Here is a 23,470-nt window from a genome sequence, read left to right as displayed (position 1 = left end):
AAATGATACAGCCATTTTGTAAGACAGGTTGGCAGCTTCATACAAAGCTAAACATAGGCTTACCAGATGATCCAGCAATTATACTCCTAGGTATTATATTTACCCAAAAGAGCTGCAAACTTATGTCTACGTAAGAACCTGCACACAATGTTTATGGCAGCTTTACTCATAATTGCCAAAAACTGGAAGCAAACAATATGTCTTTGAATAGGTGAATGGATAAACAAACTGTGGCACTTACAATAGAATACTGTTCAGCTATATAAAGAAATGAGTTACTGAGCCATGAAAAACCATGAAGGAACTTGAAACACATATGCTCAAAAAGAAGCCAGTACAAAAAGGCTTCTTTCATACATACTGTATGATTCCAAAAATAACACAAGTATAGAGACAAAAAAAAGATCAATGGTTGTCAGGGGCTCAAGGGAATACATGAGGAGGGATGGGTAGGTGGAGCACAGGGCATTTTTAGGGCAGTGCATCTATTCTGTGTGATCCCATAATGATGAATACATGGCATTATGCATTTGTAAAACCCACAGAACTTTACAGCATGATGCATAGTGAATCTTAACATACTTCACTAAATGATGGATCAATACTAGCTCGTCAAATGTTACAAAAGTACCATACTAATGCAAGATATTAATAATAGGGAAACTACAGGAGTGGAGAGAACGGTATACAGGAACTCTGTTTTCTGCATCATTTTTCTCATTTTTCTGTGAACCTAAAACTGCCCTAAAAATAGTCTATTAAAATATCTTAAAAATAATACATTCTAACTATGAAAAATCAAGCTTTTATGAGAAATTACTGGCAAATAAAATACTCAATAAGACAATTTTCCAAATACCGATGCTTACCACCTAAGCACTACAATTTAGAACCTTAAAAATAGTTTTGCATAAGAATTTTCCTTAAAAATATGTCTCTTCTCTATTTTGTATAACAAAATATTTTAAATATAATTTCACCCTCTTGATTTGAACTAACTTCAATTATTAATACTATTATGTCACAGAATATTGAGGTTTCAGGCCACTGCCAGAGTATACTGAGTTAGTAATTCTACTGATTCTTCCACTGTTTTCAGCTGCAAATTTTTAGTCCAACAGCTTTTAGCAGCCACCTACTTCATATTTCCCAATCTGCTATCTACTAAAACAAGCTGAAATGAAAGTTTAAGGTAAAATTAGATGAGCAGACTTATTAATAACTTTTTATTTTAAATACAACTTTAGATTAAAAGGCCTTTGCATGAAAGCATCCACTTAACTACAGTATAGGGGCAGCCACAAGTGATAACTATTTCTTTCCTGGCTCACAGAGCATTTATTTTTTATTTCTAGTTTTATGATAGTATTGAGGTAAAAGGAAGTCTTAATGTCATGTAAGGGCAGAAACTTTCACTTAAATTCAATGTGGCATATTTTTAAAGTCCTACCTACTACATAGTCACATATTTCCTTCTTGAAACGTTTCTTTTCATTCTCTTTCAGCTTTCTTGATTTCCCTTGTGCAATTCCAACACCTCCTCCACCCTCCACCTTTTTGTCTTATCTCCTGAATTTTTAGGTTCATTTTACGTTTTGTGGTCTTCAGTTCCTCTTCAACAACAGCTGCATTCTTCTAAAAGTAGAAGGAGAAAAGGTTCTAAATAATCTGAAATGACAGGAAAAAATTGTCTATAGGTATTATCAGATCCAATCAGGTTTTCTTCTGGCAACCTATACATACATGCCATTTTTAATATGGTTATAATTCTTTGTTACAAGCCTGAAGTAATTATTACCATGAGTTATTTAGCAGGAAGGTTATTTTATTATATATGCATATTATATATACATGATTTCTATAATTTCCTCTTTTATATCATAAATAGTGATTAATTGCACCCACCTCCTATATAAAATTCAGTATTTAGCAGATAATCTGGTAATCAATCGAAAGACATTTTACTTACAGGGTAAATTCTTAATTTTTTTAAGAACTCTATTTTTTCCACCTTCAAATATTATTCATGCTTACGAGCTGAGGATGAAAAAGACAGCTTTCCCTACTCACTCCTTTTTTATTAAGATGAATGGCACCACAATCTCAGATGTAAAACCTCTGAGCCATCTTTGCCTTCATTACTGCCATCAGTTCTTCCCAGTACCATATTCTAACAGATCTTTTTTTAAAAGAATATTCTTCTTTCTTTTCAAAATGCCACAACCCTAGATCAGACCTAATTTGGCTCATGCCTCAAATAATGCCATGGATTACTAATTGGTTTCCCTGCCTCCAATTTATCTCCCTGTTTTCAATATCCTGTAATACTGCTAAATTTGTTTTCCTGTTTTCATTATGTCACTTCCATATCAAAAATCTTAATCTTTCAAGTAGTTGGGGTTGATCCTATGGGGAGTGCTGTCTTGAAAGGATCAACCTCCAACTACTAATTATTATTGATTTTGAGCTGCTCTATAATGTCATTGCTAGCTAATATCCAACTTATTTCCCACAAACAAATCCTCACTCTTGAAAGGCTAGTTTATACATTTCCCCTAGCTGTGCCCAGTAGAAACATCTGGGTTCAAACCTGAGTAACAAGAAGATGATAGGCATGTGTGATCTTAGACAAGTGATTTCTCCCAGGGACCCAGTACTATCATTGTTAAAAAACAGGGACAGAATATCCTACTTCCCAAGGTTTTGCAAAGATTAAACAAAATGACACGTTGACCATTTATTATGTTGCATAGCCCATGAAGGGAGAACATTGTCAGTTTCTTTTTCAAGGAGTCCTTATTCTTTGCTGCCTCTGCGTATGCTCCTTGAAATTTCCTCACCCCTATACTTTGCTTCTAAAGGTCCTAACCCTTTCCTGAAGCCTACCTAATCTATTCTAGATAGGGCATCCTCATCCTCTCAAACATGTCTGAACATAAAGCCCTTACTCGGCAATATTCACTTTTTGTCCTATACTATACTGTAACATTTCCTATACTCCTATTTTTCCCTTATTGAATTTTTCATGCTGTGGCTTGTTCTCCCAATGGGCATAAGAGTTCCTGAAGAGCACAGGAACTCATACCTCTGGACCCTTACCATCACTTGTATGCAGTAAGCGTTGTATAAATAATCAATAACGGACAGCACACAGTGGTTTAGGTTATCGATGCAAATGTCATAGGCCAAGAGTCCTCAATTCAACATGCCAAATGTCAAATACCGAGAATCTTCATATCATCGCCTATTTTTAAAAGACAGTGTCATAGGTCTGTTGCCTCCTACAGCTAACACATAACAGTATGTACTTCAGAACTCTAGACTCAAACCTTTGTTTGCAAGGCAATCTCCAGAGTAGTAGTCAACCTCTGCACCTCCTCTTGTGCCTTGTCTTCTTCCTCTTTTACAGCTCTCAGTTGCTGGGGCAAATTCATAACTTCGAGACGCAACAGCTTCAGATCCTTAGAATGCTCATCCTGTATTGTATTCAATCGATCTTTCAGAAAAGCTACCAGGCAGCACAGGAGGGGCATCAAGCAGTAGAAAGTCAGTGAAGGAAATCAAGCACCTACACAGGACCAAATTTCTGATGATTCTTATCTCTATATCTGTTTTCTGAGGATTCAAATCCTTTTCAGTTTGCAGGCAAAAGATATTCATCTTCAAGGCCTGAACGAGGCTTTCAAGACGGCACATTCGATTTACCAGAAACTCACAGTTATTCCATAAAATGTCAGTTTTTCCTGCACAAATTACTTCATTTTGGATAGGACTAATGACTTTCTGGCTCTCCAGGTCTTCTAAACAGCTTGGAATTTCCAACTGGCCTCTGGACAAAGATCCCAATATAACAATATTATGCAATGCAGTTTCTACTACAGTAATCCCAACAATTGAGTCAATGTAACATTTCCAGTAAGAGTAACTGGAGAGTGACATCACCAACATGGCAGACCTCTCACTCTCCCTCATGTATGGACACACTAAATAAACATCTATACACAGATCTATTCCCTCTGAGACAAACTCAGAAACAAGTTGAGAGACTCTTCTGTATCTGGCAACTGAGAAAATACTCACATTGTAGGAAAAGCTGAGGCACACTCAGGCCCAAACCCCACCCCAGGCACTGTAGGAAGGTATTCCCAACACCCACCCTCTCCCTGACGAGAGAAGGGTTTGGATCACATATGTAGAGCCCTAACTCTAAGATTCCCCACAGTGTGGCTCTTGATTCACCTAGCTCTAGGGACAGAAGGGATTAGGCATACATGAGTCTCCCTAGACCTTAGAACAAAGAAGTGATTATATATGGGTTTGTAAGCATTTACAGAGGCTTCATCCCCCAGCATCAGGGTAGAGAAGGGACTAAAACTCAAAGCTCCCAGTTTCTGCTTGGAAGAGGATTGCCAGTGTACTCTGTCAACTGCTGCTGTTAAGAATTGAGCATCGAATTTGAGGCCTTAGAAATAGAAATTCCATTTGACCCAGCAATCCCATTACTGGGTATATATCCAAAGGACTATAAATTGTTCTACTATAAGGACACATGCACACGAATGTTCATTGCAGCACTGTTTACAATAGCAAAGACCTGGAACCAACACAAATGCCCATTGATGATAGACTGGATTGGGAAAATGTGGCACATATACACCATGGAATATTATGCAGCAATCAGAAATGATGAGTTTGTGTCGTTTGTAGGGACATGGATGAATCTGGAGAACATCATTCTCAGCAAACTGACACAAGAACAGAAAATGAAACACTGCATATTCTCACTCATAGGCGGGTGATGAAAAATGAGAACACATGGACACAGGGAGGGGAGTACTAAACACTGGGGTCTATTGGGGGGAAAAGGGGAGGGCCAGTGGGAAGGGCAGGTGGGGAGGGATAGCCTGGGGAGAGATGCCAAATGTGGGTGAAGGGGAGAAAGGAAGCAAAACACACTGCCATATGTGTACCTATGCAACTGTCTTGCATGTTCTGCACATGTACCCCAAAACCTAAAATGCAATAAAAAATTTAAAAAAAAAATAAAAAAAAAAAGAATTAAGCATTGGAGAAGATCCAAGATGGCCCCTTAGAAGCAGCTCAGAATTGCAGCTCCCAGTGAAAACTCAGAGGAAGAATGGACGCCACATTTCCAGATGGATCTTTATTGCCCACAGACCAGGAGATTCCCAGGCGGAGAAGCCCCACGGGTCGCTAGTGCGGCTGTTTCACCAGTGCCCTGGTGCGATGGCTCTCTGTACAAAATACACTGGTCTGGTTGCCCTTTTAAGCTGGCAGTCGGAGCTCCGGGAAGGCAGATAAGCCCATTAATCTGATTAAATGAGACTGAAACAGAGAGCCAGGCCAGGAGATTCCCACGCAGAGTCATTGATTCAGCTGGCACAGTGGGTCGCGGCACAGGAAATTACACAGATCCTGGCGCCCGTTCAGCAGGCAACTGGAACACTTGGGAGAGAGTCAACAGTTCAACTGAAAAAAAAAAAAAAAAGGTTCTGAGGCAGGGAGCCAGGTGATCAGGCTCGGCAGGTCCCACCCCGACAAAAACAAACAAAAAAAACGGCAATTGGAAACACTCAAGGTTGAGAGTTTCATAGCAAGCACAGCTGAACCTAAGATGGTCCAGCTCTGTGGGGGAGGGGCGTTCCACCATAACTGAGGCACTCCACCCCTACAGAGGTAGTCCGCCATTGCTGATGCACCCTGCCGTTGCCGAGGCAACCTGCCATAACAGAGAGTCTGCCATTACAGAGGCGGGGCACCATTGCCAAGGCAGTTCTAACCACACACCCATATAAACAGGACCACGGGGAAGTTCATAAGGCAGCAAGGCAGAGCCCACAGCAGCTCAGCAAAGCCTCTGCAGGCAGACAGTGACTAGGCTGCCTCCTTGCTGGGCAGGGCAGCCCTGAAAAAAAAAAGCAGCAGCACAATGGATACTCATAAATAAAGCCCCGGGACAGAGCACCCAGGGAAAAAAAGGGGGTTTATGAGTTCTGCTATAGCAGACATAAACATACCTGCCTAGCAGCTCTGAATGAACAACGGAGCCCACAGCTCAGCACTTGAGCTCCTATAAAGAACAGACTGTCTCCTCAAGCAGCTCCCTGACCCCCGTATATCCAAAGATTCACCTCACAAAGGACTGATCAGGCTGACATTTGGCAGGCATCATTCTAGGACAAAGATAGCAGAAGAAGAAACTGGTAGCAACCCTTACTGTTCTGCAGCTGCTGCAAGTGATCCCCAGGCAAGCAGGGCCTGGAGTGGACCTCAACAGTCTTACAGCAGAGGGGCCAGACTGCTAGAAGGAAAACTAAGAAATGGAAATAACTTCATCATCAACAATCTGGATGTCCACTCAGAGACCCAATCTGAAAATTAGCAACTACACAGACGACAGGTGGATAAATCCACAAAGATGGGAAGAAACCAGCGCAAAAAGGAGGAAAACACCCGAAACCAGAACACCTCTCCTCCTACTAAGGATCACAACTGCTAACCAGCAAGGGAACAAAGCTGGACAGAGAATGAGTGTGATGAAATGACAGAATCAGACTTCAGAAGGTGGGTAATGAGAAACTTCCCTGAGCTAAAAGAACATGTTCTAACTTAATGCAAAGAAACTAAGAACCTTGAAAAGATTTGAGGAAATGATAAGAAGAATGGACAATTTAGAGAGGAACGTGAGTGAATTGATGGAGCTGAAAAACACAACATGAGAACTTTGCAAAGCATGCACAAGTTTCAGCAGCCGAATTGACCAAGCAGAAGAAAGGATATCAGAGGTCAAAGATCAACTAAATGAAATAAAACGAGAAGCCAAGATTAGAAAAAAGTGCAAAAATGAATGAACAAAGTCTCCAAGAAATGTGGGACTATGTGAAGAGACCTAATCTCCGTTTGATAGGTGTACCTGAATGTGACAAAAAGAATGACTCCAAGCTGGAAAATACTCTTCAGGATATTATCCAGGAAAACTTCCCCAACCTAGCAAGGCAGGACAATATTAAAGTCCAGAAAATACAGAGAACACCACAAAGATATTCCTCAAGAAGAGCAACCCCAACGTACATAATCATCAGATTCACCAGGGTTGAAATGAAAAAAAAAATGCCAAGGGCAGCCAGAGAGAAAGGTCGGGTCACCCAGAAAGGGAAGCCCATCAGACTCATAGCAGATCTCTCGGCAGAAACCCTACAAGCCAGAAGAGAGTGGGGGCCAATATTCAACATCCTTGAAGAAAAGAACTCTCAACCCAGAATTTCATATCCGGCCAAACTGAGCTTCATAAGTGAAGGAAAAATAAAATCGTTTGCGAACAAGCAAGTACTCAGAGATTTTTGTCACCACCAGGCCTGCTTTACAAGAGCTCCTGAAAGAGGCACTACACATAGAAAAGGACAACCAGTACCAGCCACTCCAAAAACATACCAAATGGCAAAAAGCATCAACAAAATGAAGAATCTGCATCAACTAATGGGCAAAACAGCCAGACAGCATCAAAATGGCAGTATCAAATTCACATATAACAATATTAACCCTAAATGTAAATGGGCTAAATGCACAATCAAAAGACACAGACTGGCAAATTGGATAAAAAGCCAAAACCCATCCGTGTGCTGTATCCAGGAAACCCATCTCACATGCAAGGATACACAAAGGCTCAAAATAAAGGGATGGAGGAAGATTTACCAAGCAAATGGAGAGCAAAAAATAGCAGGAGTTGCAATTCTCGTCTCTGATAAAATAGACTTTAAAGCAACAAAGATCAAAAGAGACAAAGAAGGACATTACATAATGGTAAAAGGATTGATACAAGAAGAGCTAACGATCATTAATATATACGCACCCAATACAGGAGGATCCAGAAACATAAGGCAAGTTCTTAATGACTTACAAAGAGACTTAGACTCCCACACAATAATAGTGGGAGACTTTAACACTCCACTGTCAATATCAGACAGATCAACCAGACAGAAAATTAACAAGGATATCCAGGGCTTGAACTCAGACCTGGAACAAGCAAACCTGATAGACATTTACAAAACTCTCCACCCCAAATCCACAGAATATACATTCTTCTCAGCACCACATCACACCTACTCTAAAATTGACCACATAATTGGAAGTAAAGCACTCCTCAGCAAATGCAAAACAACTGACATTATAACAAACAGTCTCTCAGACCATAGTGCAATCAAGCTAGAACTCAGAATTCAGAAACTAACTCAGAACCTCACAGCTTCATGGAAACTGAACAACTGGCTCTTGAATGTTGACTGGGTAAACAATGAAATGAAGGCAGAAATAAAGTTCTTCGAAACCAATGAGAACGAAGACGCAACATACCAGAATCTCTGGGACACATTTAAAGCAGTCTCCAGAGGAAAATATATAGCAATAAGTGCCCATATGAGAAGAGTGGAGAGATCCAAAATTGACACCCTATCATCAAAATTGAAAGAGCTAGAGGAGCAAGATCAAAAAAACTCAAAACCTAGCAGAAGACAAGAAATAACTAAGATCAGAGCAGAACTGAAGAAGATCGAGACACGAAAAACCCTTCAAAAAATCAATAAATCCAAGAGCTGATTTTTTGAAAAGATCAACAAAATAGACAGACCACTAGCCAGACTGATAAAAAAGAAAAGAGAGAACAACCAAATAGATACAATAAAAAAATGATAATGGGGTAATCACCACAGATTCCACAGAAATTCAAACCATCATCAGAGAATATTATAAACAACTCTATGCACATAAGCTAGTAAACCTGGAAGAAATGGATAAATTCCTGGACACCTGTGTCCTCCCAAGCCTAAACCAGGAGGAAGCCAAAGCTATGAATAGACCAATAACAAGGTCAGAAGTCGAAGCAGCAATTAAGAGCCTACCACACAAAAAAAGCCCAGGTCCAGACGGGTTCACAGCCAAATTCTACCAGACACACAAAGAGGAGCTGGTACCATTCCTTCTAAAACGATTTCAAACAATCCAAAAAGAGGGAATACTTCCCAAATCATTTTACAAGACCAACATCATCCTGATACCAAAACCCGGCAGAGACCCAACAAGAAAAGAAAACTTCAGGCCAATATCCATGATGAACATAGATGCAAAAATCTTCAATAAAATATTGGCAAGCCGAATGCAACAGCAAATCAAAAAACTTATTCACCATGATCAAGTAGGATTCATCCCGGGGATGCAAGGCTGGTTCAACATACGCAAGTCTATCAACGTAATTCACCACATAAACAGAACCAAAAACAAAAACCACATGATTATCTCAATTGACGCAGAGAAGGCATTTGACAAAATTCAACAGCCCTTTATGCTAAAAACCCTCAATAAACTCGGTATCGATGGAACGTATCTCAAAGTAATAAAAGCTATTTATGACAAACCAACAGCCAATATCATACTGAATGGGCAAAAACTGGAAGCATTCCCTTTGAAATCTGGCACTAGACAAGGATGCCCTCTTTCACCACTCCTATTCAATATAGTTCTGGAAGTTCTAGCCAGAGCAATCAGGCAAGAAAAAGAAATAAAGGGTATTCAAATAGGAAAGGTGGAAGCCAAATTGTCTCTATTTGCAGACGACATAATAGTATACCTAGAAGACCCCATCACCTCAGCCCAAAAACTCCTGAAACTGATAAGCAACTTCAGCAAAGTCTCAGGATATAAAATCAATGTGCAAAAATCACAAGCATTCATCTACACCAATAACAGACTTAAAGAAAGCCAAATCAAGAATGAACTGCCATTCACAATTGCTACAAAAAGAATAAAATACCTTGGAATACAACTCACAAGGAATGTAAGGGACCTCTTCAAGGAGAACTACAAACCACTGCTCAACGAAATCAGAGAGGACACAAACAGATGGAGAAACATTCCATGTTCATGGTTAGGAAGAATTAATATCGTGAAAATGGCTATACTGCCCAAAGTAATTTACAGAATCAACGCTATCCCCATCAAGCTACCATTGACTTTCTTCACAGAACTGGAAAAAACCACCATGAACTTCATATGGAACCAAAAGAGAGCCCGCATAGCCAAGTCAATTCTAAGCAAAAAGAACACTGCAGGGGGCATCACACTACCGGATTTCAAACTATACTACAAGGCTACAGTAATCAAAACAGCATGGTACTGGTACCAAAACAGAGATATAGACCAATGGAACAAAACAGAGGCACCGGAGGCAACACAACATACATACAACTATACAATCTTTGATAAACCTGACAAAAACAAGCAAGGGGGAAAGGATTCCCTGTTCAACAAATGGTGTTGGGAAAACTGGCTAGCCATGTGCAGAAAGCAGAAACTGGACCCCTTCCTGACACCTTACACTAAAGTTAACTCCAGATGGATTAAAGACTTAAACATAAGACCTGGCACCATAAAAACCCTAGAAGGAAATCTAGGCAAAACTATCCAGGACATAGGAGTAGGCAAGGACTTCATGAACAAAACACCAAAAGCATTGGCAACAAAAGCCAAAATAGACAAATGGGACCTAATGAAACTCCACAGCTTCTGCACGGCAAAAGAAACAGTCACTAGAGTGGATCGGCAACCAACAGAATGGGAAAAAATGTTTGCAGTTTACCCATCTGACAAAGGGCTGATATCCAGAATTTACAAAGAACTCAAATGGATTTACAGGAAAAAAACAAACAAGCCCATTCAAAATTGGGCAAAGGATATGAACAGACACTTTACGAAAGAAGACATATATGAGGCCAACAATCATATGAAAAAATGCTCATTGTCACTGGTCATCAGAGAGATGCAAATCAAAACCACATTGAGATACCATCTCACGCCAGTTAGAATGGCGATCATTAAAAAATCTGGAGACAACAGATGTTGGAGAGGATGTGGAGAAAAAGGAACACTTTTACACTGTTGGTGGGAGTGTAAATTAGTTCAACCATTGTGGAAGACAGTGTGGCGATTCCTCAAGGCCTTAGAAATAGAAATTCCATTTGACCCAGCAATCCCATTATTGGGTATATATCCAAAGGACTATAAATCGTTCTACTATAAGGACACATGTACACGAATGTTCATTGCAGCACTGTTTACAATAGCAAAGACCTGGAATCAACCAAAATGCCCACTGATAATAGACTGGATTGGAAAAATGTGGCACATATACACCACGGAATATTATGCAACAATCAGAAATGATGAGTTTGTGTCGTTTGTGGGGACATGGATGAATCTGGAGAACGTCATCCTCAGCAAACTGACACAAGAACAGAAAATGAAACACTGCATATTCTCACTCATAGGTGGGTGATGAAAAATGAGAACACATGGACACAGAAAGGGGAGTACTAAACACTGGGGTCTATTGGGGGGAAAAGGGGAGGGCCAGTGGGAGGGGGAGGTGGGGAGGGATAGCCTGGGGAGAGATGCCAAATGTGGGTGAAGGGGAGAAGGAAAGAAAAGCACACTGCCATGTGTGTTCCTACGCAACTGTCTTCCATGCTCTGCTCATGTACCCCAAAACCTAAAATCCAATAAAAAATTAAAAAAAAAAAAAAAAAAAAAAGAAAAGAAAATTACAGGTCAATATCCCTCAATGTAGATGCAAAAATCATCAGTAAAACACTAGCAGCTGGGCACAGTGGCTCATGTCTGTAATCCCAGCACTATGGGAGGCTGAGAAGGGCAGATCACAAGGTGAGGAGTTCAAGACCACCCTGACCCACATGGTAAAACCCCATCTCTACTAAGAATACAAAAATTAGCCACACATGGTGACATGCGCTTGTAATCCCAGCTACTCAGGAGGCTGAGGCAGGAGACTCACTTGAACCTGGGAGACAGAGGTTGAAGTGAGCCAAGATAGCATAACTACACTCCAGCCTGGGTGACAGAGTGAGACTCTGTCAAAAAAAAAAAAAAAAAAAAAAAACCCCACTAGTGAACTATTTTCAACAGTACAGTAAAAGAATAATTCACCATGATCAAATGAGTTTCATCCCTGAGATGCAACAACAGTTCAACATGCACAAATCAATAAATGTGATCCACTGTATTAAAAGAATGAAGGATAAAAATTATATAATCATCTCAATAGATGAAGAGAAAGCATTTAACAAAATTCAACAATGTTTCATAATAAAACCTTTCACGAAATTAGGTATTGAAGGAATGTACCTCAACCTAATAAAGATCAGATGTGATAAGCCTACAGGTAACATCATGCTCAATGGTGAGAAGTTGAAAGATTCTGATCAGGACTGAGATAAGGATGCCCGCTCTCACCACTTCTATTCAGTTTACTGTGGTAAGTCATAGCCAAAGCAATCAGAAAGGAAAAAGAAATAAAAGACATCCAAACAGGAAAGGAAGAAGTGAAACTGTCTCTTTTTGCTGAAGACAAACAAAATCTTATGTACAGAAAACCCTGAAGACTCCACCAAAAAACTACTAGAATAAATTAATTCAGTAAAGTTGCAGAATACAAAATCAGCAAACAATAACCAGTAGCATTTCTATTCACTAACAATGAACTATCTGAAAAAGAAATTAAGAAAATAATCCCATTTACAATCACATCAAAAAAATACTCAGGAATAAGTTTCACCAAGGAGGTGAAAGATCCATACAATAGGCCGGGCGCGGTGGCTCAAGCCTGTAATCCCAGCACTTTGGGAGGCTGAGTCGGGTAGATCACGAGGTCAACAGATGGAGACCATCTTGGTCAACATGGTGAAACCCCGTCTCTACTAAAATTACAAAAAATTAGCTGGGTACGGTGGTGCGTGCCTGTAATCCCAGCTGCTCGAGAGGCTGAGGCAGGAGAATTGCCTGAACCCAGGAGGCAGAGATTGCGGTGAGCCGAGATCGCGCCATTGCACTCCAGGCTGGGTAACAAGAGCGAAACTCCGTCTCAAAAAAAAAAAAAAAAAAAAAAAGATCCATACAATAAAAACTCTTAAAAGACTGACTAAACAAATTGAGGATGACATAAATACAGTAATGAGTTATGTAATGACAGGGATACATTCTGGGATATGTGTTGTAAGGCGATTTCGTCGTTGTACAAACATCATAGAGTATTTTTACATAAACATAGATGGTATAGCCCACTCCATACCTAGGGTATATCTCCTAGGCTATAAACCAGTATAGCGTGTTACTGCACTGAATACTGTAGGCAACTGTAACACAATGGTAAGTATTTGTATATCTAAACACAGAAAAGGTGATGCCTTGCACTGCAACACTTCCATGGCTATGACATCACCAGACGATAGGAATTTATTAGCTCCATTACAACCTTATGGGACCACCATACAGTCTGTCACTGACTGAAATGTCCTTATGTGCCACATGACTGTAAATGGAATGACATCCGAGGTTCATGGATTAGAAGAATGAGTACTGTTAAAATGTCCATACTACCCAAAGCCATCTACAGATTCAGTGCAATCACTATTAAAATCCCAATGTCATCCTTCATAGAAATAGAAAAACCTGAAAATTCATATGGAACCACAAAAGACCCCTGAAATAGCCAAAGCAATCTTGAGCAAAAGAACAAAGGTGGAGGCATCACATTAGCTAATTCCAAATAGATTACAAAGATATAGTATAAAAAGAGCATAGTAGCAGCATAAAAAGGCTCACTGTCCAATGAAATAGAATAGCTCAGAAATAAACCCAGGCATTTATGATCACTTGATTGTCAACAAAGATGCCAAGAATACACAATGGGGAAAGGACAGTCTCTTCAATAATGTATTAGGAAAACTATGCACATATAGAAGAATGAAATTGGACCCTTATTTTACCCCATATACCAGAATCAACTGAGAATGGATTAAAGACAGATATAAAACATAAAACCTGAAGCTAAAACTACTAGAAGAAAACATAAGGGAAAACCTCTTTGACATTGGTCTCAGCAACAATTTCTTGGATATGACTCCCAAAGCACAGGCAACAAAAGCAAAAATAGACAAATAGGAATGGATCCAACTAAAAGGCTTCTGCACAGCAATGGAAACAATTACAGAGTGAACAGACAACTCACAGTTTGGGAGAAGATATTTGCAAATCATACATCTGATAAAGGGCTAATATTCAAAATATACAAGAAACTCAACCTACTCAATAACAAGAAAATAAGCTTATTTTTTTAAATGGGAAAAAAACCAGAATAGACATTTCTCAAATGAAGACATACAAATGGCCAATAGATATACGGAAAAAAAATACTCAACATCACAAATCATCAGGGAAATACAAATTAAAAACATGGTGAGAAAACCTCACATCTGTTAGAATGGCTATTAACAAAAAGATAAAAGATAACAAAGTTCGCAAGGGTATTGAGAAGAGAGAACTGTACATAGTTGTATATAGTTGATGGGAATGTAAATTAGTATCATCATTTTGGAAAACAGTATGGAGGTTCCTCAAAAAACTAAAAGTAGAACTGCCATATGATCCAGTAATCCCACTTCTGGGTACATATCCTAAGGAACTGAAACCAGTATGTTAAAGGGATATCTGCACTCCTGTGTTCACTGTAGCGCTATTCACAACAGCCAAGATATAGACACAACATAAATCCCCATCAATAGATGAAGAAAATGTGGTACCCTGCATCTATAAACATGAAAAACTACTCTGCCTTACAAAATGAGAAAATTTTGTCATTTGTGACAACATGGATGAATTCGGAAGACATTATGCTAAGTGAAATAAACCAGGCATGAAAAAACAAATATGCATGATTTTGCTTATACATAAATCTTAAAAAGTCAAACCCATAGAAGTAGAATGGTAAAGGCTGTAGAACAGTAGTTACCAGAGGCTGGGTGGAAGTGAGGAGGTGGACAGGGAAAGAAGAGATTGTTCATCAGAATACAAAGCTCCAGCTTAAGAGGATATAAGTTCTAGCAATCCACCGCAAAGTACATTGACTATAATTAATAATAATGTATTGCATATTTCAAAATTGTTAAGAGTAATTTTAAATCTCTTTACCACAAAGAAATAAGTATGTGAGGTGATGGATATGTTAATTAGCCTGATTCAATCATTCTACAATGCATCCATGTATCATAAAATCACATTTTACCCCATAAATATGTACAATTATTTACCAATTAAAAACATACAAAAAGAAAAAAGAATAGATTCTTTCATTAACAAGCATTTATTAACCACTCCAAATTTAAATATAGAGATTGCTATTAGGTAAACACCAGACCAATGTGGAATAAATGAGGGCCACTGACTTTTTAATTGTTGTTTATTTTTATATGAATTTTTCATAAAACTTTTTTAATGTATAAACAAGTGATACATAAAATATATTATTTAAAGTACATTAGGTGCATAATACATGCATATAAAATATGTACACATATATGTATATTTTATGGGCACATATTATATGCATTAAATGTTAAATATTAATTCTATTAGAGTGAACTATTAAAGTTAACATGGAGGCAATATATTCATGCTTTTAGAAAATGTTTAAAGTCATAATAAATATTCCTATTGTGTAACTAACATACTCAACATTTGTACCAAATTTAATCTTTAACTACTAAGGAGTTATTTATTCCATGGGTGCTAGAATACCAACTATACTAATTTTATATCTTTCCTGAATGAGAGACACTCAGGAAATATATATGTAATTTTTAAAAAAAAATCACACCAGTAAATTCTAAATTGGCTGCTTAAGCCCAGAGATTCTGCAGGCCATTGATAATCCAACTTTTAATAACTTGTTTAGAAGCACTAGGGGAAACACAATTTTTTTTATCTCATTCTAAATCATAAAATTTTTAAAGACTTCAAAAACCTCTCTTAATTTACAATATGGGAGAAGAAAATGACCAAATTAATGTCATGAAGCAACATTTTAGCTTTTGACCTTAATATGTCTTTTTATTTTAAAACAAGAATGAATCATTTATTACATAAAAAATTACGTTTGTTTTTTTTTTTTTGAGACAGAATTTCGCTCTTGTTGCCCAGGCTGGAGTGCAATGGCGCAATCTTGGCTCACCACAACCTCCACTTCCTGGGTTCAGGCAATTCTCCTGCCTCAGCCTCCTGAGTAGCTGGGATTACAGGCATGCGCCACCATGCCCAGCTACTTTTTTGTATTTTTAGTAGAGACAGAGTTTCACCATGTTGACCAGGATGGTTTCAATCTCTTGACCTCGTGATCCACCCACCTCAGCCTCCCAAAGTGCTGGGATTACAGGCTTGAGCCACCATGCCCGGCCTTACATGTTTTGTTTTTAATCAAGTGAACAGAATACCAAAGTTTGTACACTGATATTTAAGTTTGTACACTTTAAATATCTGTTTAGGGGAAAAGTGATAGTAGCTCTAGCTCAATCACAGAATGACAACTCTTCATTTTGCAAATGTTTTCTAAGTAATGCTCCAGTGAAAATTATTTCTCAGTTATTTTGCAAATATCCATCTCATCTGCCAAACTACTGTGACTTAATAGGCAATAAAGCAAAATTCTTCAACCTACAGAGATCTAGTTCATTTTTATTTGTTACCTTTCTTCACAAAAGTCCAATATTATTAGGTCATCCCTCAGTGAACTGGTTTGTTCCTCAACTATTCTCATCCTCTGCTGAAGTATGGTGAATGTTTCAGAAGCTGTAGCACTGATGTGGGTTGGAGAAAGGACTGATCTGGACACTGTAGTTTCCATACATACCTAAGAATATAGTCACAATATTAGTGTCGTAGGTCCTGTTATTGTTCAAAATTAATCACTGCCATTCCTGTGTTAGGGTTATGCATCACTGTCCTATTGAACTCAGGAATGGTCATGTGTCCTGCTTTGGCCAATTAAATGTAGGTGGAAGTTAGAAGAGCCAGCTTGTTCTTCACCATCTCTCTCTTTTCCCTCCTCTATGAGAAGAGAAATATCCCAGGTAAGACTTTCTCTATGAGCTAGGGTCCCAAGGTGACGATGACATCAAACAGACCCACAACCCATGCGTGATATACAGTGTAGATGTCCTGACATATAATATACCTATGTTGTTGTAAGCCATTGAGATTTTTGAATAGTTTATTTCATCATAATTTAGCCTATCCTATTTGTCACTATTAGTCACACACGAGGACCTAGGACTTGCTGAGGGAATGGCTTTTATTACTAGCCATTTTCATCATAACATTATTACCATCCAACCTTCTTGAAAAACATATACTTGGACCTCTGTACAGCTGTCATAAAATAAATTATTTGCCAACTATATATACTATATATACTAAATTGAAGCAGCAATTTAAAAAAATATGTATCTTTAACTTAAAGCATGAGCAAAGACCTTTCTACAGCTATTGACATCAAATTTCCACAGACCTTCCCCCAAAACCCAATGAAAATAAATGAGAATAGTAAAAATACTCTTTCAAGACATTAGTGACAGAAGCAGAATTAGCTTTTATGTAGTCCCTACGTGTAAATGAACCATGTTCAATGACAAGGTAATTGGTGAAAATTTGAAAAACATTTTCTTGTAACTCCATCCTGTACAGACATTTCTATACCAATCATGCTATAAACCTTAGCCATCTCTAACATTAGTGTTCCTGTGGGAACGTGTTCACAAGGGGCCAATCAGGGATATCAGGAGTATACCTTTCTACCCACTTGCTATATAATCAGGTATCTCCCTTACTCTGACCTTCCTGGAAGTGAAAGGGGGGTCAACCAAATGTTCAAGTTGCTGAAGGTGGTCCCAGGACCCAGGGCAGGAATTCATAAAGTGGAGGACTGGTGGCAGGAGTGAAGGGAACAAGAAGCATGGTGGGGGCTATGGAAAGACTGAGCTTCTCGCTACAGTGAGCTGAGTGTGCCACTGCCTGGGTAACAAAGCAAGACCTTGTCTCTAAAAAAATAGAAATAAAACAAGTCTGGCTGGGTTCGGTGTCTCACGCCTATAATCCCAACACTTTGTGAGGCCGAGGCAGGCAGATCACGAGGTCAGGAGCTTGAGACCAGCCCGGCCAACATAGTGAAACCCTGTCTTTATTAAAAGTACAAAAAATTAGCCAGGCATAGTGGTAGGAACTTGTAATCCCAGCTACTCAGGAGACTGAAACAGGAGAATCACTTGAACCCAGGAGGCAGAGGTTGCAGTGAGCCAAGATCACACCATTGCACTCCAGCCCCAGCAACAGTGCGAGACTCGGTCTCAAAAAAAAACAAAACAAAAATAAAAAACAAGTCTCAGGGTTAGCTGAAAATCCTTCCTTCCAACCACCATCTCCACCCTCTACCACAGGAAAACAAAAACAAAAACCAAACAGTGCCAAGGTCAGGAGAGTCCTTGGAAGCAAGGGAGCAATGATGGCTGAGTAGCAAGAGGACAGCCTTAAAGCCACTAGGCAGAGTCCCCAAGTATCTGGGAGGCTGTTAAAGTAGAGATAAGAACTTCAATCCAGTAAATGAATCTACCAAGTTGGGGCTTAAAGTTCGGGAGAGATTCTCATTTTCACTGCAATTACTCATACCCTTGCCTGTCCTCCCCATCTGGTAGGCCCAAAACAGGGATAGCAGAAATGCCACCCATCCCCATACATACATACATACATACATATACACACGTGCGCATGCACACACACACACACACACACACTCACACTCACACACTCTCTCTCTGTTGGCCACTTGGCAGATCCTCATAAGTCACAGTTCTATAGCTCATAGTCTAAGAAGCACAGTCTTACACGAAAAGAATGGCTGACATTCTAGCAGAGACAACAGCTTTAACAAATCTGTGCTTTGTTGGGTTTGAAAAGAAGCAAATATTGACTGCTACCTTGAACCTAAGTCCTAATGAATGCTTAATAGTAACAGTAATTAAAAAAAAAAAAACTAAGATAAAATCTTTTATTTTTTTAAAAAGTTCATTCATAACTAATTTCTATGCAATATCAAAATCAAACTAATAGAATTTTGTCTTAATGTTTAGGGAGAATATTTCCAAAGAGCTTCTAGGCAGGTAATCTTACGGAAAGCATGGCCAAAAAAAGAGACCAATGTCACAAGTGATATACTAGTACAAGCCAGAAGACTTTGAAAACACTTGCTTCTGTGGACACAGACTCCATTCCTACACCTGGCAATAGGTGCACACTGGCAAGAGCATATCCAAGTATATGCTGTTGGTTCCAAAATAACAGTCCAGGGAATCAAGGTTGTTTATCACAACCACCAAAATAATTTGGTAACAATGTCTTCATTCACTCAGACATCTAACAAATATTTCCTGAACATTTACCATGGACCAGATACTATTATAGGCAATGGGGAGGGATGGGGGCGGGGTAGAGCAGTACCAACAAAACTCGCAGCCTTCATGGAGCTTATATTCCAGTTGAAGAAGACAGACAGTAAATAAGATACATTGTTTGTTTGTGATAAGTACTAGAGAAAAATGAAATAGGAAAGAACATGGGATGGAGGCTGCCGGGTAGGTTTTCATTTTAAATAGGGTGGTCTAAGAAAGCCTCATGACATTTGAGCAAAGACCTGCTATATAGATATCAGAGGACAGAAAGTTCCAGAAGACTCAAACAGCAAGTGCAAAGGCCTGAAGTTAGAAGGTCTGATGAGTCCACACAAAATAGAGGTGAATTTGGCTGGAGAGGAAGGAGTAACACAGAATATGGAGAGAGATGACGTCAGAAGGTAATAATAAAAAGAGAATACATAGGGCCTTGAAGGCCATTGTAAAAGTCTGGCTTTTACTTTCAGTGATTCTCAGAGCCACCGGAGGTCTATAGCTGAAGAGTGCTGTCTAACTTTCCTTTTAACTGGATCACTTTGACTCCCTTCCACTCCACATGGTGGAAGAACAAGAGAAGCAGAGATGCTGCTGGCCAGAACCAGGGTGACAGCAGTGGTATTCCTATTTTAAGAAGTGGTTAGTGGCTAGATGTACTTGAAAGATAGCTTTTGCTGATGGATTAGATATGAGATATGAGATTAAAATAACAAGCCAAGATTAAAATAAGTTTTTTGGCCTGGATGGTGCTATCATTGAGACAATGGAAACTTACTAAGGAAGAACCCGTTCTGTGGAAAAGATAGAGGGTAGTTTATAAACTGTCAAATTTAAAACATGAAAGATACCCAATACACGACTGAATTTGTGGATCTTAAGTTCGGGGACGAGGTGTGGACTGGAGAAATAAATTCTTAAAAGCTAATAAAACCTTAAGGCAGGATAACAGAACAGAAAGGATTAAAGGCGTACTCCCGAGCACGCCAAGATTAACTAATTAGAAGCACGTGTGTGGGGCGTTTACGACGGATTAATACAAACTTCTCCAAAGTGGGGTCAAGATACACATTTTTCTACCTTTAGAGCCTAGCACAGTGCCTGGGAAATTATGGGTAGTAAATAAACAGGAGATACTTCAACAGGAATTTAACGAATGTTTATTCCGTTCTAGCAAAAGCGCCAGGTACTGCGTAAACAACAAGTGCAAATTCCTGACACCTATATTCTGGTAAACAAGCCAGGGAGGATAACTAGTGGCAAAAAAAATCAAACATTAACGCCGAAATAGCCTTCTCAGGAACCTATTAACCTCCTATTTAACATATAAATAAAGGTGGTATTGGGCTTATCTGGAGGCCTCGGTGGCTATCTCCCATCCCTCAGCTGGGGCCAGGTCAATGCAAACTTCCCTCCTAAATGGCTTTCACCTGCATTCAACGCCGAAGCTCCTTAGGTCAGGGCCCTGAGGTCCAAGGAGCGAAAGTGGACTCGGTCAGGACAGGAAGAAGGGGGCAGGTAGCCGTGCCTGTCACTATCTAAGCCGACGCCTCTCCCCCACGGGTCTCCGACCGCTGCTCACCCGCCCAGGGCCTGGCAGCCTCACCCCACAGTCCATCCGTGCGCCTGAGGTTCCGTACTGAGGCAGGCTACCGGGTTTCCATGGAACTAAGAGAGCGTTTTAAACCAACCCGCTCCTAGGGGCAGTAGCTCCCATACGCAGGCGCACCCGTGGCAGAGCATGCCGGGAACTGCAGTTTTCCCGGTCCAGGAGAGCCCTCCGCCCTGTGCTGCACCCAGGCCGGCATCCGGCGGCGCTCAGGGAACGCGCAGCGCCGTGAACCTAATGACGACAGGCTCCACTGTGCTCGCGAGTGGGGCACGCCGGGATATGTAGTTTCCGGCCGCTGCCCTCCGGGAGGTCCTGTGCTATATACCTCACAGTGACTTATGTCTGCCTGGTGAACTTGCGGTGTTCAGCTAATCTTGGTAAACACATACGCTGCTGCAGAGTCCAAGCCTAGGCAGCTTTTTTACATGGAGGAGGACTAAGGATCAAGTCATTTCCGAAAGATAGAAAAAAAGCAGATTTTGTTAACAAGCATAAAAATTGGTTAAAAATTCAGAACTGAAACATTCTCGTTACAGGAGAAACCAAGACCTTCTTCGTCCTCGTCCATGATGGCCACATGGAGAGTAAAACACAGAAATCTGATTTCTGGTCTTTTGTCTCTTCAGCATAAATTATTTCTTGCCCTGTCGACAAGTTAATAGGTATTTGTAAATCTGTAGCTATGAAACGAAAAAAAGCATGAACTACCCTTCCTTTTTATGGTGCTTTGCTTTTTTGAGATAGCGTCTTGATCTGTCGCCCAGGCTGGATTACAGTGGTGTATCTTGGCTCACTGCCGCCTCGACCTCCCGAGCTCAAGCGATCCTCCCATCTCAGCCTCCCCAGTAGCTGGGCCACAGGGGCGCGTCACTACGCCTGGCTAATTTTTGTATTTTTTCGTGGAGACGGGGTTATCACCATATCGCTCAGGCTGGTCTTGACCCTGAGCTCAAGCCATCCGCCCGCCTCAGCCTCCCAAACTGCTAGAATTACAGGCGTGCATCACCAGGCCGGCGCTTCTGAGTTGTTTTGCTTTAAGAATATGAATTCTCACTTAAGGGAAAGCCTTCTATAGGGCAAGGACGATGCGGCTTTGAGTTTGGGTGGCTGGACAGAACACCTGTTATCCTTGCCAGGGCAATTAAAATGCAATTCTCTCTTCTACCTGAGGGTGCAGCCAAGAATCACTTCAGCCCTCCCAAACGCAATCAGATCTGAGATGAGTTCTCATTTACTTAGCCTGACTATTCATCTTGCTATTCTAATCCTTTCCATAGCGGAGCCTCAACGTGAGATGGAGAGACTGCCCATCAAACCACAGCCATATTCATCAAGCTTTGAGCTGATCCGATGAAGGAGAAATGAGTACTGCTTACATTATTCAGAGGAAGAGACCAAATAAAGCTTTTAATAGGAAACGAAAATGTATTTTAAAGCATTCGTGCAAAAAGCCAATTATTTTCATTATGTATGTTTTATCTTACAATGACCTCTCATTTATAGTGGAATTAAGAGACGAGTGATACGTGCATGCATTCCAAAGATATCCACGTGCTTCTGTGTAATGAGAGTTTTCACCTCCTCACATCTCCATGTTAAGCTGCAGTCAAGGAATCAAATTGATTAGTGTTTTTTGTTTGTTTTCCCCTATCCACGGTCTGGCAAACCATATAAGAAGCTAAGTGATTACAAAGTTAGAGAAAAGGATTTGAAGTCTTCAATAAACTTGAAATCGGGGAGTACAATATTCCAACTTTGTCCTTTTTCAAATTTGCTTGGCTGTTTCTTTAACTTTCTAGTTGCTTTACCTTTCTCCCAATTTTTTTGAATCAACTTGTTGATACCTACAAAAATTCTGCTGGGATTTTGACTGAAATAATGCTAAACACATCGATTTTCTTGCTGATTTCCCTCTTGATTTTCAGTTGATAAATAGTTCTCAGACATTACCCCATTTACCAAACAAGATAATTTCATTCATGGAAATCCTAGATATTCCATGAGGACCACATTCTCTTTCACTACACTACCCTCCTAACTGGTTTTTCTATTACCACTTCCCCAAAGTATCTTTCATAGGACTACCAGAAGATCTTTCAAAAAAAAAGTAAATCTGATTATCTCCTGACATTGCTTTAAAACATTTAATGGTTCCTCCATTGAACTTAAAGTTTTCCATTGAGCAGAATGAAGACCATACTGCTGATAGCTTCAACCAAATCCTCCAGCCTCCTCTGCACCTAGTGGCCCAGTGGAACTCTGAATTCAAGCCTGCTAGTGTAGAATGTCTTTGTGCGTGCAAGTTATGTTCACTCTGCTGGGCATGGTCTTCCTCTCATCAGTCTCTCAAGCTCAAAAGAAACTTAGCCTCTTCTGTGAAGCCATTCTGTTCCCTCCCAAAGCACTTTGTAACTATCAATATATCTTATTTCCCCTTAGTTGAACTGTAAGCTACTTAAGGACAGGAATTCTATTATTTATTTTCAACACCAAGTACAATCCCTGACAC

The 23,470-nt window shown here is 39.8% G+C and overlaps 1 protein-coding gene across 1 annotated transcript in view; it reads right to left on the bottom strand.

Moving 5' to 3' along the window:
- The window catches only part of CCDC150 (coiled-coil domain containing 150), a 97,481-nt gene extending 76,407 nt beyond the window's left edge, over positions 1 to 21,074 (bottom strand). The window contains 5 exon segments of the mRNA XM_035305198.3: positions 1,547 to 1,635; positions 3,330 to 3,510; positions 3,611 to 3,829; positions 16,602 to 16,765; positions 20,932 to 21,074. Coding sequence (XP_035161089.3) covers positions 1,547 to 1,635; positions 3,330 to 3,510; positions 3,611 to 3,829; positions 16,602 to 16,765; positions 20,932 to 20,967 — 689 coding nt within the window. The 5' untranslated portion in view covers positions 20,968 to 21,074.
- Positions 21,075 to 23,470: the final 2,396 nt, after the last annotated feature.

This window comes from Callithrix jacchus, chromosome 6 (genome assembly GCF_049354715.1).
Source record: "Callithrix jacchus isolate 240 chromosome 6, calJac240_pri, whole genome shotgun sequence".
Taxonomy (NCBI): Eukaryota; Metazoa; Chordata; class Mammalia; order Primates; family Cebidae; genus Callithrix; species Callithrix jacchus.
This window is presented reverse-complemented; position numbering and strand designations above follow the sequence as displayed.